This window comes from Doryrhamphus excisus, linkage group LG10, assembly GCF_037039965.1.
Source record: "Doryrhamphus excisus strain RoL-2023G ecotype Guam linkage group LG10, RoL_Dexc_Guam_v1.1, whole genome shotgun sequence".
Classification (NCBI taxonomy): Eukaryota; Metazoa; Chordata; class Actinopteri; order Syngnathiformes; family Syngnathidae; genus Doryrhamphus; species Doryrhamphus excisus.
The window spans coordinates 6,063,209-6,089,563 of record NC_136366.1 but is presented as its reverse complement, the minus strand read 5'-3'; the positions used below and the strand labels follow the sequence as shown (position 1 = coordinate 6,089,563).

Sequence of the window (26,355 nt, the reverse complement as noted above, 5' to 3'; positions counted from 1 at the left end):
AGTAGTTGAAATGATGACACAATAAACCTTCTGCACTGTTAATGAAAGGAAATCAATAAAATAGAATAGAATGTCTTTATTGTCACTATTGTCACTATACACATGTATAATGAGATTGAGAGCAGCTCCTTTAGTGCAAACATGGAATAAAAAACTAAAAAGGAAATATAAATTACAATATAGATAAAATGGGTAAAAATAATAAATACATAATTAGAGGTATGGTGATATTGCACATCTGTTTCACAGTAGATGGATCCACATCCATCCACTTTCTATATCACTTCCCCACTCTAGGGTCGCTGGAGGGTATGCTACTGGGTATGCTGGAGCCTATCCCAGTTGTCTTTGGGCGAGAGTGAGGGTACACCCTGGACTGGTCGCCAGCCAATGCCAGTGCACATATAGACAAACAACCATTCACACTCATGGACAATTTGGAGTCGCCAATGAACCTAACATGCACGTTTTTGGAATGTGGGAGGAAAGCGGAGTACCCGGAGAAAAGCCAGCCATGCACCAGAGAACATGATTAAACTCCACAGACATGTCCAAGTGGAGAATCGAACCCTGGTCTTCCCATCGCCTGGCAAAAGAAATATTTCTTTCGTATGACCTTCTGCTGTTTTTGTTGCAATTGTTTTGAGTGAGCTTTTCACTTCTCACTGTTTCATATTTATGCTACAGTCAGTCTGTCACGCCATCTCGTCAACTCATCATCCATTCTGCATGTCATTTGCAATATAATGCAATCATTTTCATCATTTTTCTTTTTTAAAGCCCATCCTATTTACAATGTGATACATTTTCATTGTTCAAATCCTTCATGTCATTTATATATTTTGCTGTTTATAGTGCACTCATTCCTTGTCATTCAACATCACAATTATTTCTCGTAGTCTACCTGGCTTCCTTCCATGGCCTCTTCCCATACAGCCAAACACTCAAATCAGATTATCCACAGCAGGAGGAAATTACAGTATGAATATAAAATAGTGCATACATATAAAACTATGAATGTATATTTCATTTTTGATCAGAATAAGATTACAAAATGTGTAAGGTGTTTAAGTTCCACTATCACTGGGTCTTTTGTTTAAAGTTATACAAATTTCCAAAATGTTTCTTACACGCCAACACCAATAAATACACCTTAAATATAAACTGTAAGTACATAATTTATTTCATCATGTTTTACTTAAAATTATTTCTATTCAGCATGGTACATTTAATCATTGTTTCCAAGTTAAATATTTAACAATATTATGACAAAATTAAAACAAAATAAATGTTATCTGAAACTTTAGAAATTCCACTCCATGAAGACATTAATAATAATAATAATTTACAGTCTTATAGATGGAATGCAATTATAGAGAATGATCAATCTGTCTTCTTATCTGCCAGTAAAGTTGATCCATTGAGAGTCGCTTCTCCATTGTGCTCAAGCTGAAAGAAAGAATATAGAATTCATTATATATAGTGAAAATAATAATAGTGAATCTTAAGTTTTCTGAAGATTGGCCCCAAAAACAATTTTGTAGGTGATTTATATTGGTTTATATGTACTGTAGGGGTATTTGGGTTACTCAAAACCCAAACTTAAGAGCACTAGCTCCATCCTATTCTATAATTGTCCCCAGTCATCAACCAACCAACCTTGGAAGTCCCCTTGTACTTTTCATTAACAAGTGGATCACCGGTCCCAGACTCTTGCACTGCTTTTTTGGTCCAGAATGTATTGATTAATGGGGAACTAAAGGGATAAAGAATGGGCTCCAGGAACCTCTTGTAGACCCACAACAGAACAGGGATGACAATACAGGGGATGCAAACCATGACTGCAACTGCAACAGACTGCCAGAGTGAAGAACCTACAAAACATATGTATGATAATTAATTGTTCAGTTAAAGTTATTTGGTCCAATCACTCATTGCATTTCATTAAACACTGTGGCATTTAATATTGTGTACTATGTACTAATATCGCATTTGTATGTTTACTGGACGTGTTAGCGACGTATAGCTACTATTACAACTAGCTAGTTGCTAGGCTAGCAGTAGCTAAATCTCGCCTTGAACATCAGTTGAGGAGTTTTGATCATATGTAAAAACAATTTGTTAATAATTACTTAACTTGCTTAACGGAGTAACAAGTCTTACCTTTAGGAAGTTTGATCCACACAAATCCTTCACACTTGACAGACTATATGTCATGCGGATGTTTGTGGTTATGAGCTCAGCGAAATAGCTAAAAACCAACGCGCATGCGCAGATTATCACTGAAGCGGAAGTGGTCATGTGAAAGGAAGTGAAGGCGGAAGTAATGACATGTCGGGGCGCCTTTCTTCAAAACACAACAACCTAATGGATTTCTGAATTATTATTACCTAAGTTACATCTGCTTTTTTTTATGAACGTGTAAAAACTCAAAAAATCAATTTGTTGTGTCGAGATGGTGGAAAACAAGCTAGCTAGTGTCGAAATTAAAGCAGCGATAAGTTAGCTTTTTCCGCTAAAATAATAGAATTTAGAGCGGAACTGTTACTTTTGTTGTGTTTCTGGTGTATATTTATTTCAGCACCACAATGCCGCTCTTGACGCAATCGCAGTCTGAGAATGAGCAATACGTGTTAGTAGCCAGTTTGGACAACGCTCGCAATCTGTCCAACATCTTGAAAGCCATCACTTTTAAAGACCATGCCATTTTCTCAGCCACCCCCAACGGCCTTAAGGTTACAGTGGAGGACTCCAAATGTCTTCAAGCCAATGCTTTCATTCAGGTATGTTTATTTTTATTCTCAAAATCTTAGCATACATTATTGTTGAATGTGCTTGTGATAACACAATTCACGTCTTTTCCATTGCAGGCTGACATCTTTCAGGAATTCACCATCAAGGAAGACATGGTTGGCTTTCAGATCAACCTCACTGTTCTGTTAGATTGCCTTAGTATCTTTGGAGGAGGCACAGTACCCGGTGGTGAGTAAATGTGTCTTTTTTTTATTGGTCTGGTTGTGCATCTTCTTCAGTGTGTGTTTATGGATGTCAAACAGGAGTGTCAACTGCCCTGCGGCTGTGCTACAGAGGCTACGGTTACCCTTTGACCTTATTCCTGGAGGAGGGCGGTGTGGTGACTGTTTGCAAGATCAACACGCAAGAACCGGAGGAGCCAATTGACTTTGAGTTCTGCAGCAGCAACGTGACAAACAAGGCAGAGCTCAGATTGCACTAATTGCATTATGGCGCATTATCTTTCCTTAATATATTAATTGCTTTTTACTTAAAGGTAATTCTGCTGTCCGAGAGTCTAAAGGAGGCCTTTTCTGAACTGGACATGACCAGCGAGGTGCTACAGATCACCATGTCCCCCAGTCAACCTTATTTTCGGTATACGGCCGTGTGTCGAAGGCTTTGAGCAGATTCCGAACTCTATTTCTTCTTTTACTAATCCGACCATCGTGCTTAATTATGCATTCTTCACTCCAGGCTCTCGACTTTTGGCAACTCTGGGAATGCTCATTATGATTATCCCAAAGATTCGGACATGATGGAGCTGTTCCACTGCACCCAGACGCAAACCAACAGGTGAGGGTGGATAGTAAACTAAAGTTGATAGCGTATCGCTTTAGACCAGGGGTCTCAAACTCAATTTACTTCGGGGCCACTGGAGCTAGCGTCTGGGTGAGACAGGACCGCATCAGGTTTTCAAAAAAAACGCTTTTATTAAAAACAGAAAAATGAAAAAAATTTGCTTTGGTTCCAATTTTCTACAAGAAAAGCTCTGATAAAACATTCCACGGTTCTCAAATATCTTAATTTTTATTTTTCTACACAAAATAAGATGAAAAATAAATAAACAAATCAAGAATAAAGAAAATCAATCAGTAATAATAAATAAATATAATAATAATAAAACGGCAAATAATAAAAACTTAACAACATATAGTTTGTGGGTAGACAAATAATTTTATCAGATTAAAATTAACAGTATTAACAGTTATTTAACCTTTAACATGAACATTAATCAAACGTAATAATTTTTTCTGGGTACATGATACCATACAGCATCCATATCAAACTTGCGCGGGCCGCACTAACATTAAACTTTCATATCAAACGCGTGTTTGAGACCCCTGCTTTAGACAGTAAATTTGACACTCCATTTTACCAAAGTTACTTCAGGTCTGCTGTACAGGATGAAGTAATCACATGTACAAAATGTGCCTCAAACAGATACAAGATGGCTTTGCTGAAATCATCCACCAAAGCTTTGGCTTTGTCCTGCAAAGTGTCTGTGAGGACCGACAGCAGGGGCTTCCTGTCACTGCAGTACCTGGTTCGGAACGACGACGGGCAGATCTGCTTTGTGGAGTATTATTGCTGTCCTGATGAAGAGGTGGAAGAGGAGTGATAAGCTTCTGCATCCGTCTTGCTTTGAATGAGCGGAAGAGTAAAATGCAAGGGTGCTGCGTTAACAGGGTCAGCGAAGTGGATTCTGGACTAAAACAGGTTCAAGCCATGTGAACTTGTGGGACACTTCTGGCACGGTCGCAATTATGAAGCACTTTTATGTTTTAGCATGGTTATTGCAGCGCTAAGGGTGGAGGGTGGAATTGAACCCTGGTCTCCGCTGTGCAGCCCTGGCTACTTTCCAAAGATGCTCGTTTTAATTTCATTCACAAATATTTTTTTTAGGTCAGGTCATATCTAAATGTGGATGCAAATGAGACAAAACTAAAACTGATCATTTTATTATGGCATAGAGACAACTAAAATTAGAAAGCCATGGCTGTAGAGGACCAAAATGTACCCCACTAGGCATACTCGAGTTGTTTGATTTTGTGCTGTTCATGATACTATACTAAACATGCTAGTACAGGAAGTGAAACTTAATGGCATTGATACATTGATATTAATAATCCAAATGAAACTGTTGTATTGAGAAAAAAATAAAACGTTACCAAGTGGACATGTAGTAACTTTAATGTGTTGTGTAAATCATCACATTGACAAAGAAAATCCATTATTTAGATAAACTTATTCATCTCCTTTCTGGCAGTCTGTTTTTTCACCTGCACGACTTCTGCATCCTCTTCCTTTTGAACAATTTGTTGTTCTTCTTCTTCACCTCTTCGGGTTCCGGTGGCTCCGTTTCAATGTGAAGGGGTTTGTCCTCGGCCGGTGTGTCGAAGACGTTCTCGGTGACATCTGTAACAAGGTCCGGCTTTGCTTGGGTTTTGCTCATTTTGTGCATCTCCTTCACCATCTGCCTCTCGCGCACCCTGGCCGCTGCTGCCAGGCGGCTCTCTCGCCGATGCTGTCGAGTCAAGATGATGATTTAGCATGGTTGATAAGAAACTACACATCATTTGCAACCTCGACCGGAGTTTTTAAGGTTTGATGCAGCAGCTACTTAAGGAAGTACAGTGCAGCAGCTTGACAAATCTAACATACATTTTGTGAACATGGGCCACTACGCAGCTGGACTAGCTAACGACTTTCCAACGTGTCCTAATTACGTTTATTTTGTGTAAGTATAATAGCTGTTTCCACATTTGGTTACCAATGCTGGTTATTGTGTGTAGCTGCTCTATACGAGTCCGCAAGTCAATACAAAGGGACAAAACATGAGCATAAACGGTCCCCTTTAAGGGATATCTACACTGGCCAGTAGGTGTCCCCAGTACACATTCACCACACCTGATCGCTGCCAACGATTACTACAGCTTTTAATCATCTCTCAACAGGCACAATAATTATCATCATCCTAACAACAACAACATGGAGTACTGTCATGGCCGTACGTCAGCTAAAACTCCAAACCAAAGTAAAACCCCAATTTCATTGGCTATCCACACATCCAGAAAACATTTGTTGAAACACAAACCTTATTTTCTCTGATCATATCTACTATATTGCCTAATGTTATTAACTATAGTTAATCTTCAAACAGCTAAAATAATGCATAAGGCTAAAAATGACCAATTAGCTAAAAATGTCATCCAATACTTCTCTACAAGAGAGGAGAAATATGATCTCAGGGAAGAACTACATTTGAAACACTTTTAACATAGCACTATGTTAAAAAGCCATAGCATTTCAGTATGTGGAATCAAACAATAATGCACAACGATGAGCCAATTCAAGAAACAATACAAGCAGTTGATGTTTGCTAAATACAAGGATGAAGAGTCTTGAACCAGTCATGATGTGCTATATATATCACAATATTGACACGCACTATGGTACACATTATGTCATTGGATGGTCATATCACCTCGTACTTTGGTACGTGACAAAAAAAAATTACTATTTTAGGAAAGCAGGAAGTGAACAAATGTAAAAGTTACTGATTGTAAAAGTACCAGATGGAGGGGTAGGATTTAATAAGCTTTGCTTCTTCCTACTCCTTTTGGACATGTGGAACTGTGAACTGATTATGTGATGCATTCAATTGTAACCTGATGCATGTTCAAATGAAATAAAACCATTACCATTACCATAATGTGAGTGTAAAAGTGACTATGGGGTTGTTTCAATGCTCTTATGAGCTCTAATATTACAAATCACATGTACAAGGTTGTAAACATGTCTTTTTATGCTGTAACTCTGAATATATTTGATGTATAAATAAATAACCCTACTTATCGGAAATTAATTCAGCACTCGTCTGGAACCAATCAATACACAAGGAACAACTATGGTTGAGTATCTAATATACACGTGTTGAGTGACACACAAAAAGAAGTGTTACCATATTGGGAGACTTGAAGTCTGCATTCTCAAAAAGCGTGGGCCCGCCGAAGCTCCCCTGAAAGATCTTGATGAGGTTGAGGACAAAGCGAGGTCCAATTTCCACAAGCGAGGCGTCCTCCTCGATAATCTGAAAGCAAACAAAAATAAACAATCAGTTTGAATGTGTCACAGCGGATGTATGATAGCGGAAGGGAAACAAGTTACCTGGTAGTTTCTGAACCAAATCCGGTTGTCGGCAATGGTGAAGGTGAAGACGTGGTCCACAAATGGCTGACTTTTTGGGTGATAGCGTGGTGTGGAAAAGGTCTGCAATTATAAAAAAAAAAAAAGACTCAACACAGTTGGCAGAGATCTCCATGTTCTACTGAGTGTTCTTGTTAAGAAGATGCACCCACCTGAATGAAAAGCTCCTTCAGCAAAGCGTAGTGGGGCTCCTTATCAAATTTCTGCAGGAAGACGGCGTCAACGCCGTTACTATGGCAACCATCTGTGTCCAACCTAATTTTTACTAGCTTTACTCACCGGATCAAATGACAGCAGCGGCCTGGATCCTTTCAGACAGTTTCCTGTCATCTTGAGCTCAGCCAGTGTGTGTACTAGGGTGAAGTTTTAATTAGATCGGGCTGCATTTTAACACCAGTTTGGAGTATATTGGAGTACTTTGGGAAGTAACTTACTGTTCTGAACTAGGAATTTTGCAGAGGGTCCACGAGGACAGTTTGAAATCCTGCAAGGCAAGAGCATTATTCAGTTTTAACAAAGTTTTATGATGCAAATGGGACAAAATGACAATTATATAATGGGTACTCAACCACATATAGAGGTCCTGTTTCTTTTTGGCTTCAAAAAACAGGCTCTTGTTGCAGTTTTTTATCTCGCACACCTATGGGGAAAATATTAAAACATCAATACAAATAAAATAATAATAATTTGCAATATATTGTGCTAAAAAAGTAACACTCACTTCATTAATCACAAACAGCTTGTCCTTTCTGTCCATTTTTGTATCTAATGGAGGCATAATATAACTTTATTAGAGCCATTGAAATACAACTTAGGAGATTCAACGAAGTACTCAACACGGACCGGCTTTTGAATGTGGCATCATGCTCCTTAGGTCTTGCATCAAATGTCTTGTTCTGAAGTCGGTGCCTCTGGAAGAGAAAATAAGTACCCTTTCCTTGTTGGTCCACTTGCCCTGGAGATAATTAAACCAAGAACAGAGACAATACATATCAATCTGTGCGATATTAGCGTCAAAGTGCAAAACATTGCATCCCAACTGGTTGGGCTAAAATACACTTAGCTCCATGCTACCAAGCTAGCTCCCGCCATTGCTAACAACAAGCTCGAGCACGTACCATAGAAACCGGTGCTGGAATTGTGATTACATTCTTCGCTTCTTCTGTGTTTTCCCTTTGTGGGTCACCCCCATCTGGGATTATTTTCACTTGTTTTGCCTTTTTTCCGCCGGCATGCTGTCCTCCACGTTTCCGCTTGGGAGCCGACATGTTTGTTTTACAACTACACACTCAGGCACACAATTCTCGCGTGGTTTGAAATGAGTTCCGCCCATGCGCAAGAGAAGAAGAGAGAATGAGGGACCCCTAATGGCGTGGAGGTGACACTGAAGACTGAAACGTGACGTAAAATATACGAACACTGTTATCGTCGATCAATAATATAGATGTGAGAATATGTATTGTATCCTCTTATAACGGGAAGTTTGACTGTATACGTTGGCATAGTTATATTTAAAAAAAACATTTATCTAAAATGGGACATTTTAGAGGATTATATGTGGATTTGAGGCACAGGTTTTCGTAATTTAATAGATGGTGAAGGGAGATTACTCAGAAATACAGCATGGTCAGAATAAAGTACTAAAACATTCCGTTACAAACATACTGCACATTTGGTGTTGTTTTCGCACTACACTCTAGGGGGCAGCAACGATTTGCCATGATGTGAAATTGCAAGCCGAGAAAGATGAATTATCGCGAGAGTCGACTACACATCGCATGTACATGACCACAACGCAGTGGTCACACTAAAACCTGCTTGCGTTGAGCCATTAGATGATGAATTGAAGCATTTTAATACAATGTCTACGTTTTGCTATGCGGGTCCCCAAAATGAAAACCCCACTCACTATTTAAGGGTTGTTGTTTGTGTAAGTTAGCCCCCGTTGTGCTCGGTGGGTAGCATGTTATTGTTAGCTAAAAGCTAACGACCGTTTCGCCGGTAGATAGACTTTACATGTACTTTTCCAATATATATATAAACAAACATGAAATGCCATTACGACGTCTTGGGAGTGAAACGGGAAGCAGATGATGACGATTTGAAGAAAGCTTACCGTAAACTGGCACTTAAATGGCATCCAGGTGAGTGGTTGTAGAAGTTTCCAGAACCTTTCTCATGGTTAAAACATACTTGTGATGTTTTCCAGACAAGAACTTGGATAAAGCGGAGGAAGCAGCCGAACGGTTCAAGCTCATTCAGGCAGCCTATGAGGTCTTAAGTGACCCCCAAGAGAGAGCATGGTGAGTGCATTCATGCCACCCGTGTACACTAATCACACGTGGGTGATAATGTGGACATTCCTCCATGTTGTTTTATCAGGTATGACAATCACAGGGATGCTCTGTTGAAAGGTGGACTGAGCGGAGACTATGAAGATGACAGCATCGACCTGGTCCAGTTCTTCACTGTGACCTGTTATTCTGGTTACGGGGATGACGACAAGGTCAGCCATGTTTACCTTTAGAAGTGCCGACGTCTGGTTATGAAAACTACCAGTTCTGCATCTCATGGGACGTCCCATGTGATTTCTCCTCTGTAGGGCTTCTACACAGTCTACAGGAATCTCTTTGAGTCTATTGTGAAAGAGGAGATGGAGCACAGAAGAGCGGATGATGAGGATGATGACGAGGAGTTTCCGCCCTTTGGGGATTCTCAGAGCGACTATGACACAGTAAGTGAGCCACAAGCTAACTGGACGTTTCAATTGTACGGTACTAGAGGTCTCAACAAGGACCGGAAACATGGCATCTACACCTCTCTGTTATGATGGAAGCATAGTGTAGGGCAGGGGGGTTAAAGTCCTGCCATGGAGGGCCGAGACACTCCAGGTCAGGGGTCTCAAACACACGGCCCCTAGTTTGAGGCCACCGCCTTGATATGAAAGTTTAATGTTAGTTCGGCCCGCGCAAGTTTGATATGGATGCTGTATGGTATCATGTACCCAGAAAAAATTATGTTTGATTAATGTTCATGTTAAAGGTTAAATAACTGTTAATAGTTATCCTCCCTATTTGTGTGGAAGTGGTAAGTTTTTGGCTACTTAAGTTTAAAGGAAATAACTTGAAGGCTACCGTTTAGGTCGCTAGCTCTCTAGTTTGCGAGTTAGCATGTGTCTCAAGACCCTGCAGTTGCGCAATATGTTGTAAATAAAAAGAGTATAAATGTGACTATAGTCGTGTTTTGTCATGTCTACAGGGCTCTAATAATGCTTTGTTCATTTTAATCTGAAAAAAATAATTTGTCTACCCACCAACTATATGTGGTTTCTTAAGTTTTTATTATTTACCGTTTTATTATTATATTTATTTATTATTGATTGATTTTCTTTATTCTTGATTTGTTTATTTATTTTTCATCTTATTTTGTGTAGAAAAATAAAAAGTCAGATATTTGAGAACAGTGGAATGTTTTATCAGAGCTTTTCTTGCATTTTAATAAATGCGTTTTTTGTTGGTTTTTTTTTTGAAAACCTGATGCGGCCCAGTCTCACCCAGACCCTAGCTCCAGTGGCCCCCAAGTAAATTGAGTTTGAGACCCCTGCTCCAGGTTTTCTTTCCAGCGGGTGATTTGAATGGTTAAACCTCCTTTGGTTTGAGGGAAAAAGCTCATCAATGAAATCACCTGCTTGGAGAGAAAGCCTGCAGCACTTCGGGTATCCACAGAGTCTGATGTTATATTCCGATGTCACAGGTGGTGCACGCCTTTTACGGCTACTGGCAGAGCTTCTGCACGCGCAAAAATTTTGCCTGGAAGGAGGAATACGACACCAGGCAGGGGTCCAACCGCTGGGAGAAGAGAGCCATGGAGAAAGAGAACAAGAAGACCAGAGACAAGGCTCGGAAGGAGCGCAACGAGCTGGTGCGCCAGTTGGTGGCCTTTGTGCGCAAGCGTGACCGTCGAGTGCAGGCGCACCGCAAGGAGACGGAGGAGCGCAATGCACAGAAGAGCAAGAAGGTGGAGGAGATGAGGCGCAAGCAGAGGCTCAGTCAGGCTAAGTGAGTGGTGGAAAATTGCCGGAACATTTGACGTGGTAAATATTATTTGGCTGTCTGTGTCCAAAGGCTGGCGGAGGGGTACAAGGAGCAGAGCTGGGCGGCCATGTCGGAATTGGAGAAGGAGCTGCAGCAGATGGAGGCTCAGTACGGGGAAGAGTTCGGAGACGTGTCTGAGAGCGAGGGTGACGAGCCGGAGACTTTGGAGGAAGGACCGCGTGAGTCAGCTGTTTGTATTCTTTATGCCTACATGTCTTGTTCTGTCTTTTCTGAGGACAAACCTGATCCAACTCCAGATGGAGAGCAACCAAATGCAGACCACATAAACATGGACTATTACCTTGATCTCTACTGTCCGGCCTGTGACAAATCCTTCAAATCAGACAAAGCGTGAGTGATATATTTGATTTTTGGTATTTTCCCAACATACTCATGTTCCAACAAATGGCTTTAATTAGCTGACTGTCACATGATCATTTCTGATGTGCCAGCCTCGCTAGTGTCAACTTATGTATTCTGATTTCCCACACAGTATCAGACCTGCCAACATGTACACATTTTTGGCAAAATCCGGATACACTGTGCTGTTTTTTTAGCAATGCTATGCAGTTCTCATATTTGCCAGCAGATGTCTCTGTTTGACAGCAAAAAAAATACAATAATGTCAACGTCAACCTCTAACCCAGGGGTCTCAAACTCAATTTACTTGGGGGCCACTGGAGCTCGGGTCTGGGTGAGACTGGGGCGCATCAGGTTTTCAAAAAAACAAAAAACGCATTTATTAAAAAAAGAAAAATTAAAAAACTTCGCTTTGGTTCCAATTTTCTACAAGAAAAGCTCTGATAAAACATTCCACTGTTCTCAAATATCTTACTTTTTATTTTTCTACACAAAATGAGACGAAAAATAATAAACAAATCAAGAATAAAGAAAATCAATCAATCAGTAATAAATAAATAAATAAATATAATAATAATAATAAAACTGCAAATTACAAAAACTTAAGAAACCGCATATAGTTGGTGGGTAGACAATTTTTTTTTCAGATTAAAATGAACAAAGCATTATTAGAGCCCTGTAGACATGACAAAACACGACTATAGTCACATTTATACTTTTTTTATTTACAACATATTGAGCAACTGCAGGGTCTTGAGACACATGCTAACTCGCAAACTAGAGAGCTAGCCACCTAAACGGTAGCCTTCAAGTTATTTCCCTTAAACTTAAATAGCCCAAAACTTACCACTTCCACACGGATAGGGAGGATAACTATTAACAGTTATTTAACGTTTAACATGAACATTAATCAAACATAATAATGTTTTCTGGGTACATGATACCATACAGCATCCATATCAAACTTGCGCGGGCCGCACTAACATTAAACTTTCATATCAAGGCGGGGGCCTCAAACTAGTGTCCTGTTTGAGACCCCTGGTCTAACCTATTTATTCACAATTGTTTCTTTTCAGTATGAAAAACCACGAGAAATCCAAAAAACACAAAGAGATGGTTGCTTTGCTGCGGCAGCAGTTGGAAGAAGACGACTCACTCGCTATGACCCTGGATGAGCAAGATGGCATTGAGGAGGAGGAGGAGGAAGAAGAGGAGGAGGAGGAGGACAAACCAAGACAAAAGTAAGTCCTCGTGAGAAAGATTTGCGTGAGACCTTGTGCTTCCCTCGCCAGCATGTGTCTTGTTCACCACACAGGCTGTCAAAAAGGCAGAAGAAGAAGAAGAGGCAGCAGAAAGCCGCAAGTGTAAGTGATGCTCAAGTGAAGTCGCCTAAGCTTGGCTCCATACTGTGTGACATGCGTCTCTCCTCTTAAGCAGAGCGCTCCAGTGGAGGAGGAAGTGGAAAAGGAGGATCCGACGCCAACAGCAGGTGCTGAAGATCCTCCTGAAGACACTCCGGAGATCTCGTCCAGCCCAGCAGTGGCCGAGGAACCAGAGCATCTTCACCCCCCAACTGAAGCCAAGAGGTCAGCCATTGCTTTTTTTCTGCATTCATAGTATTTTCTTTTGTGTTGTAACATTTCCTTTCGCTCTACCTGTCCAGTTCTGCCAAGACCCAGCCAAAGCAGGCGGGAAAAGACACACCAAAGAACATCAAATCATCACATCCAGGAGAACAGTTTCCTGAGGTTGGTACAAGAGTGCACCTAAAATGATCCCAGTGCCATATTCCTTTGGATTCAGGGGAAATTGAAAGAACCACAATTGCCTTTTTAGAGTCCTAAAAGACTAAGAACAATGACCAGCTGTTCAACCTTTGCCTTCCATTCAGATGAAGGGCAGAGGTTGGATTCCGAGTAAATACACGGCCTGACACTTCTCGACACTTCTTACTGACTACATTATTTTTTTACATGATTACATTTATGTCATCGTTAAAGCCCCGGGGTCAGAGCATGTGACGAAAGTGGCGGATTATAATCCGGAATTAACAGTAATTTCAAACAATGTCAGAAAGTGTAACCATCAATTAAATTATTTTAGCACATACGATTTGTTTGAGCAAAATAACTCACCATAAGCAAAAACTATTATTGGCTGCCATTCAAATCATCCCCCCCCCCAAATTCCTGCTTTGTAAAAGAATTCATTGTGCCTTTGTAAGCAATGCAACAATGTCAATAATATTTGGATCAATTAGACCACTCCGATGTCCATCAGCGTTCCCGAGCCCGGATAAATGACATTTTCCTTGTATGTTCATATACTGTATATTTTTGGCTCATTATACATTCTATTTTAACGTACACACCTCGCCAATCTGGTGCCACTTGATATATAACTTGATATATTAAAATAATAATAATAATACATTTTATTTGTGGGCTGCACGGCGGTCGAGCGGTTAGAGCGCAGACCTCACAGCTAGGAGACCAGGGTTCAATTCCACCCTCGGCCATCTCTGTGGGGTGTTTGCATGTTCTCCCCGTGCATGCGTGGGTTTTCTCCGGGTACTCCGGTTTCCTCCCACATTCCAAAAACATGCTAGGTTAATTGAATTGAATAGAAAATATAAATTCAGAGCTAAAACAAGGCTAAAAGCGGGGCGGGGCGGGTATAAAAATTTAGAAGTTAAAAAACGGATTTAAACAGTTGGGTTTTGAGTTGTTTTTTGAAGGAGGGAAGGTCAGGGCAAGCACGGAGTGAACGGGGCAAAGAGTTCCAGAGCGTGGGGGCAGCGATGGAGAAGGCTCTGTCTGAAAAATGGAATGATTCCATCTGCACGTGTGCTAAAATGTTCATATTGTTCTGCCCACATCCAGAAGACAATAAACCTCCGCTGTGTGACCTGTAATGGAGACTTCCCTACAAGAAACAAGCTCTTTGACCATCTGAGGTCCAGCGGCCATGCGTCCGCGCTCTCCTCAAACGCCACCCCAGTCTCGGCCAGCAGGAGCAAAAAGGACAAACGGAAGAACAGATGACGCAGTTTGAACTTCTGACTCCAGTTTGATGCAAACTTGCTTTCCCATGACTACTAGGCTGGTGATCCCATTTGAGTCCTAACGCAATGGCGCCTCCATCCCCTTGGCTAGGACATAGTACATGATCATTAAAACATGGAATGTTTTCAGGGTGTGACAGTATGAATCCTATTTCCCCCCTCCCCCTTTTTCAGTCATTCATTTTCTACCCCTTTTCCTCACGAGGGTCGCGTGGGGTGCTGGAGCCTATCCCAGCTGTCTTCAGGCGAGAGGCGGGTTACACCCTGGACTGGTGGCCAGCCAATCACAGGGCACATATAGACAAACAACCATTCACACTCATATTCAGACCTATGGATAATTTGGAGTTGCCAATTAACCGAGCATGTTTTTGGAATGTACCGGGGAGAACTTGCAAACTCCACACGGTGGAATTGAACCCTTGTCTCCTAGCTGTGAGGTCTGCGTGGTAACCACTCGACCGCCGTGCCGCCCTCATTAGGCTTTTTATTTTTTCAAAATGACCCTCATTTATAAAAGTACAAACCTCCACACAATTTTTAAATGAGGAAAAAAAAAACTATTCTTTTATTTGATCTATATAAATGTGTGTGTATACGTATAGATAGTATTTAGAGTATAGTAGAGTATATCATAGCCGTAATACTGTGTTGCGTCAACGCACATCTAAATGAACTAATCTTCAACTTGTGTGTTTTTTGTCATTACATAACCTTTTGTGTAACGGTTAGCCAAAACATCAATGGGAGATTAGTGATACTCTTGGCAGTTTCAGTGTTGCTAGCAGCACCTTTTGTGAGGTAGTCTGTTTTTCTTCCTCGTCTAGGCTTCATGTGAGACGTCTTCTCTCCATGTAGTTCTGGATGGACTTGTTAAAAACTGACAGGAAGAAATCGGCGTCCTCCATGGTGATGCACATGGGGGGTTTGATGCGGAAGGTCTGAGGTAGACGGAAAAAAGATACAAAGGTACATCCTGTTAATGGTCGAGTCTGTAAAGCAGCAATCCCCAAGCAATGACCCGTTTTACATTCATTCATTTTCTACCGCTCTTTCCTCACGAGGGTCGTGGGGGATGCTGGAGCCTATCCCAGCTGTCTTCGGGCGAGAGGCGGGGTACACCGTGGACTCGTGGCCAGCCAATCACAGGGCACATATAGACAAACAACCATTCACACTCACATTCATACCTATGGACAATGTGGAGTGGCCAATTAACCTAGCATGTTTTTGGAATGTGGGAGGAAACCGGAGTACCTGGAGAAAACCCACGCATGCACGGGGAGAACATGCAAACTCCACACAGAGATGGCCGAGGGTGGAATTGAACCCTGGTCTCCTAGCTGTGAGGTCTGCGCGCTAACCACTAGACCGCCGTGCCGCCCCCGTTTTACATTTTAATACATAAAAAGAATCATAACATTTATTTATTGCATCAAGGCTTTTTGACTTTGTCAGGAAACTATTTCAACAGAATAAAACCCCTAAAAATAATTTTTACTAAATTTTTTCCCTTATCTTAGTCGTAACTTGTTGGGAAATGACAACAGTGTCAAAGCGCTTTGGGTGCCTTGGAGATGGAAAAACGAGATACAAGTTTACTATTTGACTGCAACTGGATGTGACGTCACGTGCAAACCACAAATGAACTTCTCGTTATGTTTGATTGATTCTCATGATCACTTTAGCACCATAAAATGATTTGTTTGACCATGGACTAATACTCAGAACAATGGCAAAGTCCCAGGAAGTTGTGGATAATCATTTCGAGCACTTAATTCTAAAGAACTTCTGACCCTAGAATTTTACCGGGTCCTGAATGAACCTGCGTTAGAAGTCCTACTTTGGCTCCAACTCAACCCGAAGCCAAACACAAAGAAACAATCTCAATTGCTGTTAATTACCTGTCCATAAACCCCGCCCTTTCCTACGAGGACGCCCATGTCCTTGATGTCTTCAAAGATCTCAGCCATGTCCTGAGGCAAAAGAGGGGCTCTGCTGGCCTGTGGAGATTACAGGTCAAGGTCAGGGTTTGTTTACATAGCGCATTTTAAAACAGCCGCTGCCGCCCCAAAGTGCTGTACAAGTATAACACAACAGTACGGGAGTTAAAAGTATCGTCAAATCCCCCACAATATCACCCTTTTTGAAAAATTGGATGACTATGGCCTATTATTAGTCAACAAATATTGAAAGACAGGTGATATGCAACAGCTGGGATAGGCTCCAGCATACCCGCGACCGTTACACTTGTTACATTGATGAGACATGGCATGACATGACGTCACACTGCACGTAGCCCGCCATGGCGTGTCCGACACAATGGACTGAAAAAACGTTTGAATATGACGTTTTTGGCTTCTTACTTTGTCCTCCTTCCCCACTTCGTTTGAAACCCTTTACAATAAAACAATGGAGGGTAGCTCGGTAGCATGCTATGTTTAAAGCACAGTCTCTTGTGTCCCTGCAGGGATCCTGTATTAGCAACATGTTGTAAAGCAAGACTAATAGTGTACATATAGTGTACTATAGTAACTACAGGGGTGTTATTACATGTCTACAGGCCTCTAATGATGGTAAAAATTTATTCAGAAAGACATGTTTTCTGTGCTCTCACTACAAAAATATTACATTTTTTAAATTCACCACGAATGCTGCGTTCCATTTGGTTTTTTGAGCATCTTATAGAAATGGAGTGGAACATCGGTAGCCTATTGAGCAAGAGTTGTTGGTCAGTTACCATGGCGAAAGGCACTTACCCACTGGCTGATGATGGAAAATGATTCAGTTCTTATTTTAGCATCAACGCTAAGACAAGATGTTTTTCTTTGAAAGGACATGTACAGACAATAAAGACGGTAAATTGTCACTTCTGCGTCATAGGTTCCCAAAGTAGAGTACGCGTACCCCCAGGGGGGTATGTGCCTAAAACGCTTGTTACCTTGTCTCGGACCATTTCCACGCCGATCTGCAGGCCTTTGCCTCGGACGTCACCGATAATCTCATGCTTGTCTCTGAGCTTGGCGAGTCCCGTCATCAGATACGTGCCGACCTCAAGACTGTTCTGCTGTGTGCCGTCTTCTTTGATGGTCTGATGGACGTTCATGCAAATGTGTAAAGACAGCATTAATTAGTGCGACACACCTCAGTCAGACCTCCGCTGCCCTTCGAATCTCAACAAGAATCTGAAAACCAAACCACGCCATGCCACTATAAAGGGGAGAAAGATGAGTTTCATAAGTTTAATCCAAGGGGAAGCTGAGGGGAAGACGAAAGAGCTAATAGCTAACATCAGCATGTGTGTTTATGGTCATTCACCAAATCAATTCAAATCAACTTTATTTGTAGAGCACTTTTCCTGCACGGACATGCAACACAAAGTGCTTTATAGAATTAAAAACAATTACCACAATTAAAAAAAAAACAATTACAAAGAAAGCCCCTCCCTGCTACCCTTCATACGACACACACACACACACACACACAAACAATCACACACAGTAGGGAGACATATCATGGCACTGAGGATCAAGGAAATGCCACTTTTGGGGCCGTCCACACTGGGAGGATCCGCAGGCCGTGCCAGCAACCGGGCTCCCCGACTCCGACAGACGGGCGGACCCCCACATCAAAGGGAGGAACCCCCAGCCGGCCGGGTCGAAGGGACCCAATGACAGCACCCCCTCAGCAGAACCGACACAGCCCCCAGTGTGGAGGACCCCCCTGAGGAAACACTGGAATTAAAACCTAAAGACTAAGAGCATTAAATAGGACTAAAAAGATTTTTAAAAAGTTTAAAATATTAGTTAAAAGCCAGATTAAAAAGGTGTGTCTTTAATCTTCTTTTAAAAATATCTGTCTTCGGCAGGCTGTTCCACAGGTGGGGGCCATAGTGGCTAAATGCTGCCTCACCGTGGGTTTTTGTTCTGGGTTTTGGTATAGTTATATTGTTATGATGTGTAGTTTATGTGCCACTAATGAGACTGTGAGAGAAAAAGAAGCTCTTACGTCAAGGACGGATGAAGCAATGGAACAGGCCATAGGATTCCCTCCGAAGGTGGTGAAGTGGTAGCCCTTTGTCAAAGCGTCTGCGATCTCTGGAAGTCAGAATATTCCGCTATCAATAATGTATAAAGTACATGTGTTAACTTCAAGAATGCATAGTAAATGGAGGGCTACTATATATACTGTATACCAGTGGTGGGGGCCATTTGCAGTCTGTGGCACATTCTTAAAATAAAAAAAAAAACAACAGGCCAAAAATGGAAAAAACAGTAGTAATTTGTCGGGAATGGTCAAAATATTAAAAGAATAGAGTTGCAATCTAACAAGAAATGGTCTTCATTTTACGAGAATAACATCATTTTAGTATAGCATAGAGTTGAAATTTTCAAAATAATGAATCAAGTTTTTTAAAGTTTGAACGTAAGGAGAATAAAGTAAAAATATGATGGCAATAAAGTCATAATTACTTGAAAAAAAATTACAAGAAGAAATTCAGTTGAAATGGTTGGCAAAAAAAAACATCAGAAATGGTAAAAACAGCATTTGTCATTTTATGACAATATCCTCAAAATATGAGGAGAAAAAAAGTAATATTCTAATAAGAATAACTTGTAAGATAAGGGAAAAAATCCTGTAGTCGTCAGGTAGTAGCACAGAGTTCAAAGCCAAACCAAACAAAATAATGTGGTTATTTGTGGAAAATTATGTTGAGGGAAAAGCTATGTTATGGGAATAACGGAAGTACATTCATTCATATTTTCTACCGCTTATCCTCACAAGGGTCGCGGGGGTGCTGGAGCGGGGTCCACTCTGGACTGGTGGCCAGCCAATCACAGGGCACATATAGACAAACAACCATTCACACTCACATTCATACCTATGGACAATTTGGAGTGGCCAATGAAGCTAATATGTTTTTGGAATGGGGGGTAGAACATGCAAACTCCACACAGAGATGGCAGAGGGTGGAATTGAACTCGGGTCTCCTAGCTGTGTGGCCTGTGTGCTAAACACTCATCCGCCATGCAGCCCTTATTTGAAGTACATGTACGAGGATTATTTAAAAAGACAGTTGAAATATTTGGAACGTGAAAAAAAGGTGACAAGGCTTTTTCCACCTAAATCCCAATCATATATATTTAAATATAACTTATTAGCATAGCTACATGTGTTGCTTTCCAAATTATCACAGTGGCCATTGTGTCCTTCAGCATTCGGTGGAAAACGTTTGGACACCCCTGCTGTTCTGGACACAGTACTAGGCTCGTGGAACCATAATACTCCATGCAGCACTGTTCCCCAAGTCCGATACTAATCACAGCTGATCAGTCCGGGTAACGTCTCACATCTCACCCCGTGTCGTAACTAGCGCTCCCATCGGAAAGCCGTTCCCGATGCCCTTGGCCATAGTAACCATGTCAGGAATGACGTTGTGACCTTGGAAACCCCAGAAGTGGCTCCCTGTTCGGCCAAATCCAGTCTGTACCTGAAAGCGTTGGATATGATGTACAGCGTTAGCTTTGATGGAAGTGTGCAGGATTGATTTTCATTCAAGATAAAAAGAGTTTTTTCTCAAAGAGAAATCTTGTCACATTTTTTTATCTCGCAAGGTCTTGTGACACCTCTACTGTAAATACAAAATACAGACAAGTTAAAGTATGCAAGTATGCATCCAACCTCATCAGCGATACAGATGCCTCCTCGCTCTCTTACAAGTTTGTACGCCTCCTTGAGGTACTTTTTAGGATACTGCACTGCTCCCCCGACTCCCTGCAAAAACAAAATATGTCAGTGCACAGCTTTTCTTTATGTACTATACATTTACTAATACTACATAAGTACATACATATTTAGTATATACGTATAGTGTATTTAGTATAGCTTTAATAGGGAGGAGGTACAGTCCAGTGCAGTAAATGGAATTTATGGTGTGGAAAAACAACACCTGAATAGGCTCTCCAAAGAAAGCAGCAATGTTACTGGGAACGCTGGTGGCAAACGTTTCTTTGAGCTGGTCAATGTAATGGTCATTAGCCATGCAGTGGCCTGTGGGAATGAAACAACATATGCATTATCAGAGGGATTACATCTCGCTTTTTATTAAACTACATTTCTTGAAGTTCACGGTCACAACCTCACAGTCTCAGTCCAGTCAGTTTATTAATTTTTATTATTTTTATTTTTTTCCAGTCAGTTGAAATATTCTAAGTCATTTACAGGTTTACTAAACATCCAGAGAAGACGGTCAATGATTGACAGTAGACTTTGAACTTTTGTTGTTTTGTCCACTTTTCAGTGACAAAAAGGGAATATCCTCTTGACCTTTATGCAAATCGTGATGATGGAAATTTATTTACAATCATGCAATGCCCAGATTATGTTAGTAATGGTAATGGTTTTATTTCATTTGAACATGCATCAGATTACAATTGAATGCATCACATAATCAGTTCACAGTTCCACATGTCCGAAAGGAGTAGGGAGAAGCAAAGCTTATTAAATCCTACCCCTCCATCTGGTACTTTTACAATCAGTAACTGTTACATTTGTTCACTGCCTGCTTTCCTAATATAGTTTAAGTTTTTTAATTTATTTTTTTTTGTCACGTACCAAAGTACGAGGTGATATGACCATACATTCAAATGTAGTTCTTCCCCGAGATCCTATTTCTCCTCTCTTGTAGAGAAGTATTGGATGACATTTTTAGCTAATTGGTTATTTTTAGCCTTATGCATTATTTTAGCTGTTTGAAGATGAACTATATCAGCAAGTTGAAGTATTTGTGATTTTAGAAATAAGGAGTTGGTATGTTCTCTGTAGGCGGCATTATGAATTATCCTTACTGACATTTTTGCAGTACATTTAGTGAGTGAATATTGCTTTTATAGTTATACTTTTTATACTTTTATTCCACACAATAAGTAAGATACGTATGGTAGAACCAGAGAGCAATAAAGAGTGTGGAGTGATTTATGATTGAGAACAACTTTTGCTTTGTTCAATATTGAAATATTTCTGGCCACCTTATGTTATATATTTGTAATATGAGATTTTCCAGCTCATATTTTCATCTATTGTGATCCCCAGAAATGTATTTTCCTTCACCCTTTCAATGACTACACCGTCTACTGGTACGTGTTCTTTCTACTGTTACCAAACAGCATGATTTTAGTTTTACTTCGTGGGCAAAGAAACACAGTAATATTCCAGAATATATGCTTGACTTGAAAGAATATGTTGCTAACAGAAGACTTTGAATTGACAACACAGTGGCGAGTGTGCTGCTGCGTACCTTGGGCACAGTTACAGTCTCTGATAGTCTGCACGGGAGAGTCCCTGCAGTGGCTCCCTCCCCACAGACCTCTGAACACGTCGGGACACATGGTCTGTTTTCAGGGCGGAGAGAAAGTCAACAGGGTCCAACACATTGGACATGCTAATTTTGTGTGTGCGTCGCGGTGTAGTGTAAACGTGAGTCTTACGTACTTACATTTGTACAGCCTAATCCGATGGCGACTGGGTACTTGTAACTTGAGTTTGAAGTCAGACCTATGCTCTGTGGGCTACCGCCGTGGTATGATCCTCTGCGAGAGATAAACAGTCCGATTTCAAATATGACGAATATTCTCTTAGAATACATAAGCGTTGTCCACTTGTACCAAGATACACAGCAAGCTAAGAAAACAGCCTGAAAAGACAATCATTGCTCCCAGTTATTATCACATACTACAGTATTAATTGGCCCTGTACCCTAGAAACCGCCCATGAATGATACAGGAAAAGGCCAAAATGATACTGTGTCAAAGCCCAGGGCAGTGATACTGATAAAATATAGAGTTTAACCATGTCCAGTATCAGCCCCCGTAGTAGCTGTCTGCTCTGGAATCTGGTATCAGAGAACAGCTCACGAGCGTGAACACACACTATAAATATTGCTAGTGCTTCTCCAGTCACCAAAAAACCCAAACTTGATTAATGGAACTTTAATTGTCAGACATTGATAAGATAAGACTGTTGATAAAATATTATTGTTGAAATCATTCATTCATTCATTTTCTACCGCTTTTTCCTCACAAGGGTCGCGGGGGTGCTGGAGCCTATCCCAGCTGTCTTCTGGCGAGAGGTGGGGTACACCCTGGACTGGTGGCCAGCCAATCACAGGGCACATATAGACAAACAACCATTCACACTCACATTCATACCTATGGACAATTTGGAGTTGCCGAACTCAGCATGTTTTTGGAATGTGGGAGGAAACCGGAGTACCTGGAGAAAACCCACGCATGCACGGGGAGAACATGCAAACTCCACACAGAGATGGCCGAGGGTGGAATCGAGCCCTGGTCCTCCTAGCTGTAAGGTCTACGCGCTAACCACTCTTCCGCCGTGCCGCCCTATTGTTGAAATATTTGTGCAATTATTGTGTTTACACTGTTTAGATATAATACATGTAATAAACTGAAAATTTTCTGGAAACAAAATGGTCCTTGACCTTCGGTCTCGGGCTGATACTGACACTTGCCGGCATGATACCTGGCCTGATACCAGACAAACCATGTGATAACCTATAATTATCACCATATACAGTACGTAGATTTTGGATGAACACAGAAAAAGGCGATACCTGAATGTGATGATGTCAAAGTTTCCGGTGTACAATCTGGCCATCAACATGGCCAGGTCATTTGCTTCTGAGCCACTGTTGGTCAGGTAGACCACCTGGCCAGGGAAAACAATCATTGTGGAACACAGGTTTGTTACAGTCTGCTTGTATTGGGGCAGGTTAAAAAAATGGCAGTTTACAGGAACAATACCGCTCAGTGCATCATTGTTTTGCCTTTTTAGTCGATTCCCGTTGTGATCTCTCCTGTATAAAATGGTGAAGTACCTTGAGAGGATCGGGGAAATAGGATGCCAGTTTTTCGCAGTACTCTTGAAGACCGGGATAAACGTAGATGCTGGTGGTGTGCCACAGTTTCTTCATCTGCTTCTCTGCGGCCGCCATTACTTTTCTGTGTCCCACAAAGAGTCAGTATAAATAATCAAAAAACCCAGTGCTGCTTTTTCTCCTTCACAGAAAAACAAGGACCTTACGGGTGACAATGACCCACGCTCACAGTGGCCACGCCGGCAAACAAGTCCAGATATCGCCTTCCGTCCACGTCCCACAGCCATTGCATGTGACCCTGATGGATGAACACCGGCTTCTTGTAGTACGTAACCTTCATGGTCATTGGATGGCAGATTGTCCTGCGGATCTCCATCATACGCTCTTTAGACATGCCCTGAGAGGAAATGGAGAAGGGAAAAATATACTGTTCCATGTTCTCTTATGTGTACTGTTAAAAGTGTGCAGCTAACACCGCCAATGAATACGTGCTTTATAACGCCATGTTCAGGACAAGTACAGGTACACAATACTGTAAGTATTATATTATGCTGTTATTGTAATGTGCCCGTTACTACATGGTTACAGGATGCTTTTAAAATGATAAAACCTTGTTGGAGGGCTGCATGGTGGTAGGGTGGTTAGCGCGCAGACCTCACAGCTAGGAGACCAGGGTTCAATTCCACCCTCGGCCATCTCTTTGTGGAGTTTGCATGTTCTCTCCGTGCATGCGTGGGTTTTTTCCGGGTACTCCGGTTTCCTCCCACATTCCAAAAACATGCTAGGTTAATTCGCGACTCCAAATTGTCCATAGGTATGAATGTGAGTGTGAATGGTTGTTTGTCTATATGTGCCCTGTGATTGGCTGGCCACTAGTCCAGGGTGCCTGAAGACAGCTGGGATAGGCTCCAGCACCGTCGCAACCCTCGTGAGGAAAAGCGGAAGAAAATGAATGAATGAATGACTATTCGCGGCACGGCGGGCGAGTGGTTAGCGTGCCGACCTCACAGCTAGGAGACCAGGGTTCAATTTCCACCCTCGGCCATCTCTTTGTGGAGTTTGCATGTTCTCCCCGTGCATGCGTGGGTTTTCTCCGGGTACTCCGGTTTCCTCCCACATTCCAAAAACATGCTAGGTTAATTGGCGACTCCAAATTGTCCATAAGTATGAATGTGAGTGTGAATGGTTGTTTGTCTATATGTGCCCTGTGATTGGCTGGCCACCAGTCCAGGGTGTACCCCGCCTCTCGCCCGGAGACAGCTGGGATAGGCTCCAGCACCAGACTCTCGTGAGGAAATGCGGTAGAAGATGAATGAATGAATAAATGAATGAATGAAAACCTTGTTGGAGGCTTTTGGACAGTGTCCCATCACTGCATTATTGACATGTCTATTTTTATTTCCGAGCAGCCAGAATAGAGAAAAGCGTGTGTTCATATCTCACACAATCACAAAATTCCTAACATAGTGCAGTTTTCCTTCAAATATTTTCCCCACCTTGTATTCCTCTGGCGTGAAGCTGCATGGAGGCATCTCCACATCGGTAGGAGCATTTTTCCAGGCTGACTTCTGACACAACGACCCTGTCAAAAAATTGTGGCACTGAGGTAAGTGACATTTTATTCTTCCAGCCATCATGTTTGCCGCTTTGTTTTTATGCATTTAAGACATTACCATTATAGTCCAACGGACCAACACATCCCTACACATTTACTTTAGATCTGTATAGAATGCACAGCCCATCTTTTGTACTACTTGTGTCAAGAAGTCCATTGCTTTGAACTGCTACCAGCATAAAATACAAACACATATGTAACATATATTGAAAACTGTATTCTGGAAAGCAGGAAGTGAACAAATGTAACAGTTACTGATTGTAAAAGCACCAGATGGAGGGGTAGGATTTAATAAGCTTTGCTTCTTCCTGCTCCTTTTGGACATGTGGAACTGTGAACTGATTATGTGATGCATTCAATTGTAATCTGATGCATGTTCAAATGAAATAAAACCATTACCATTACTATTAATAAGAATTAATTAATGATTAATAATTAATAATTAGACTAAAACAACAGAGAAAGATTTAAGCCTACATAATTGGTCAATAATACAGTTATTCCCTGTCATCACATACAATTGTTTGAGCAAAATAGTCAAGTCAAGTCAATAAAAAGTAAATAATGTCTACCCTGCTCAGTGTTGGGTTAAACATTCACTTGGTCCTGGGTTCAAAGTGACAAAACAAAAGCGTGGTTAACCTGTTTTTGTCGTTTTGTTTATACAACTTGGCGCTATTTATGTGATAATTGAGTCAAAAGTGAAGTTGAAAAGCAGGAGACAAATTAGCCCAAACAACTGTAAGCTAGCAGGCAAAGTGGCAAAGTGGTGTGGTTTCCATGGTAGCTTACCGACTGCAGAGTGGAATTTAGCCAAAGCGCACACAGACTGTGGCTGACGACTGAAGACAATTTTAAGCATTTTTTAAAAAGTAGTAATAAAAAGTAGCTGTAAGCTACTACAAGCTGTTCACGTTAACACTCGTCTTCCAAGTTTGAGGTGAACTGTCAATTCAATCAACCCTGTAAGAATGTCCAACCTTAGCCAATGACGTTCAAGCGTTGCACTTGGGGGCGTGGCCAAGCTCACTGGTCAGAATACGGGACACGCACAAATCTCTAATTTATACCAAAACATAATAAAGACATCAGTTTTTAAGAAGATAACCAAATATTTGATATAATGCAGACAAATAGGGTTATGGTTTACAAGTTAGAGTGGAATACATCACACGATACGATTGACAGTTCCACAGTTCCTAGAGGAGGAGGAAGAAGGAAGCTGATTTAATCCCAGCCCCACCCCATCCCCATCCGTTTCACATCTGTTGCTGTGCAGTTATTCACTTCCTGTATTCCATATGCCATACAGCCATTTTCTATACCA

The 26,355-nt window shown here is 41.3% G+C and overlaps 5 protein-coding genes across 8 annotated transcripts; 2 read left to right on the top strand and 3 right to left on the bottom strand.

Moving 5' to 3' along the window:
* Positions 1–1,165: 1,165 nt before the first annotated feature.
* On the bottom strand, positions 1,166–2,321 carry c21h18orf32 (chromosome 21 C18orf32 homolog). Its single transcript, XM_058054797.2, has 3 exons — positions 2,164–2,321; positions 1,660–1,874; positions 1,166–1,449 (listed from the first exon to the last, which is right to left on the bottom strand). The coding sequence occupies exons 2-3, from the start codon at positions 1,837–1,839 to the stop codon at positions 1,384–1,386; spliced, it is 246 nt and encodes an 81-aa protein (XP_057910780.2). The 5' UTR covers positions 1,840–1,874; positions 2,164–2,321; the 3' UTR covers positions 1,166–1,383.
* On the top strand, positions 2,293–4,967 carry rad1 (RAD1 homolog (S. pombe)). Its single transcript, XM_058054784.2, has 6 exons — positions 2,293–2,783; positions 2,871–2,982; positions 3,057–3,214; positions 3,290–3,390; positions 3,490–3,588; positions 4,237–4,967. The coding sequence occupies exons 1-6, from the start codon at positions 2,589–2,591 to the stop codon at positions 4,412–4,414; spliced, it is 843 nt and encodes a 280-aa protein (XP_057910767.1). The 5' UTR covers positions 2,293–2,588; the 3' UTR covers positions 4,415–4,967.
* On the bottom strand, positions 4,750–9,195 carry bxdc2 (brix domain containing 2). Of its 2 annotated transcripts, none has more exons than XM_078793935.1 (10): positions 9,119–9,195; positions 7,846–7,957; positions 7,724–7,767; positions 7,572–7,642; positions 7,437–7,486; positions 7,282–7,355; positions 7,155–7,205; positions 6,964–7,065; positions 6,758–6,886; positions 4,750–5,320 (listed from the first exon to the last, which is right to left on the bottom strand). In XM_078793935.1, exons 1-10 carry the CDS (start codon positions 9,140–9,142, stop codon positions 5,072–5,074), a joined length of 906 nt encoding a protein of 301 aa, XP_078650061.1. In that variant the 5' UTR covers positions 9,143–9,195; the 3' UTR covers positions 4,750–5,071. The 2 variants fall into 2 exon arrangements, with proteins under 2 accessions (XP_078650061.1, XP_057910753.2); XM_058054770.2 differs by lacking the exon at positions 9,119–9,195 and adding an exon at positions 8,121–8,287 and having other exon boundaries at positions 4,754–5,320.
* Positions 8,741–15,519, top strand: dnajc21 (DnaJ heat shock protein family (Hsp40) member C21). 2 transcript variants are annotated; one of them, XM_058054731.2, is made up of 12 exons: positions 8,742–9,146; positions 9,212–9,305; positions 9,385–9,508; positions 9,605–9,736; positions 10,756–11,060; positions 11,127–11,275; positions 11,354–11,447; positions 12,533–12,697; positions 12,772–12,820; positions 12,894–13,042; positions 13,120–13,204; positions 14,339–15,216. In XM_058054731.2, the coding sequence occupies exons 1-12, from the start codon at positions 9,050–9,052 to the stop codon at positions 14,498–14,500; spliced, it is 1,605 nt and encodes a 534-aa protein (XP_057910714.2). In that variant the 5' UTR covers positions 8,742–9,049; the 3' UTR covers positions 14,501–15,216. The 2 variants fall into 2 exon arrangements, with proteins under 2 accessions (XP_057910703.2, XP_057910714.2); XM_058054720.2 differs by having other exon boundaries at positions 8,741–9,146; positions 11,127–11,447; positions 14,339–15,519.
* Positions 14,995–26,062, bottom strand: agxt2 (alanine--glyoxylate aminotransferase 2). Of its 2 annotated transcripts, XM_058054747.2 has the most exons (14): positions 25,821–26,062; positions 24,910–24,995; positions 23,620–23,810; positions 23,414–23,537; positions 23,150–23,244; positions 22,016–22,109; positions 21,818–21,911; positions 20,471–20,571; positions 20,203–20,295; positions 19,879–20,011; positions 18,529–18,617; positions 17,462–17,611; positions 16,425–16,523; positions 14,996–15,461 (listed from the first exon to the last, which is right to left on the bottom strand). In XM_058054747.2, exons 1-14 carry the CDS (start codon positions 25,888–25,890, stop codon positions 15,351–15,353), a joined length of 1,530 nt encoding a protein of 509 aa, XP_057910730.2. In that variant the 5' UTR covers positions 25,891–26,062; the 3' UTR covers positions 14,996–15,350. The 2 variants fall into 2 exon arrangements, with proteins under 2 accessions (XP_057910739.2, XP_057910730.2); XM_058054756.2 differs by lacking the exons at positions 24,910–24,995; positions 25,821–26,062 and having other exon boundaries at positions 14,995–15,461; positions 23,615–23,753.
* Between the last annotated feature and the right edge of the window lie 293 nt (positions 26,063–26,355).